The following is a 538-nucleotide window of genomic DNA, read 5'->3' as shown; positions in this document are numbered from 1 at the left end:
GAATTGGAATGTATCTTTGGTAAACTGTGGTTGTACATCATTGATGTCCGTCACTTGGATAGAGAGGGTTTTAATACTTTTCAGAGGAGGTAATCCTTTATCTTGACAGGAGACAGGAATGTTATAGTGTCCTTGTGTTTCTCTGTCCACTGGTTTGTTTAGAATGATTTTATATTCTTTAGATCCCATTGACTGTAGTTTGAATGTATCATGTTTGATATCACAGCTGACCTCTCCATTTTGTCCCACATCATTGTCAGTGACCATCACATAAGCAATGAAACTACCGACTTTGATCTTTTCAGAAATCGTACCTGTGTTGTCATTGATTGCATTAACATAATCAATATCAATAGACGGAGGATTGTTGTGTTGGTTGATAACATTTACTAAAACAGTTGCTATAGAACTGAGAGGTGGGTTACCTCCATCCCTGGCCTCTATAAATAATTCAAAAGATGTTTTTTCATTCAAACTAGAAATTCTAGATAAAAATACTTTGCCAGTCTTTTCATCCAATTCGAAATATTTCTTTGCT

At 35.3% G+C, this 538-nt stretch overlaps 2 protein-coding genes across 2 annotated transcripts in view; both read right to left on the bottom strand.

Annotated features, from left to right (window-relative positions):
- The window catches only part of LOC106877096 (protocadherin gamma-A11-like), a gene marked incomplete at its 3' end in the record, with an annotated part of 26,127 nt that overhangs the window by 19,883 nt on the left and 5,706 nt on the right, over nucleotides 1–538 (bottom strand). The window lies entirely within an intron of this gene.
- The window catches only part of LOC106877097 (protocadherin alpha-7), a 19,069-nt gene that overhangs the window by 17,784 nt on the left and 747 nt on the right, over nucleotides 1–538 (bottom strand). The window contains exon 2 of the mRNA XM_052972990.1: nucleotides 1–536. Coding sequence (XP_052828950.1) covers nucleotides 1–536 — 536 coding nt within the window. The remainder of the gene's footprint in view (nucleotides 537–538) is intronic.

Source organism: Octopus bimaculoides, chromosome 14 (assembly GCF_001194135.2).
Source record: "Octopus bimaculoides isolate UCB-OBI-ISO-001 chromosome 14, ASM119413v2, whole genome shotgun sequence".
Taxonomy (NCBI): Eukaryota; Metazoa; Mollusca; class Cephalopoda; order Octopoda; family Octopodidae; genus Octopus; species Octopus bimaculoides.
Note: the sequence above shows the minus strand (reverse complement) of the source record. Positions and strands in the feature narration are given on the sequence as shown.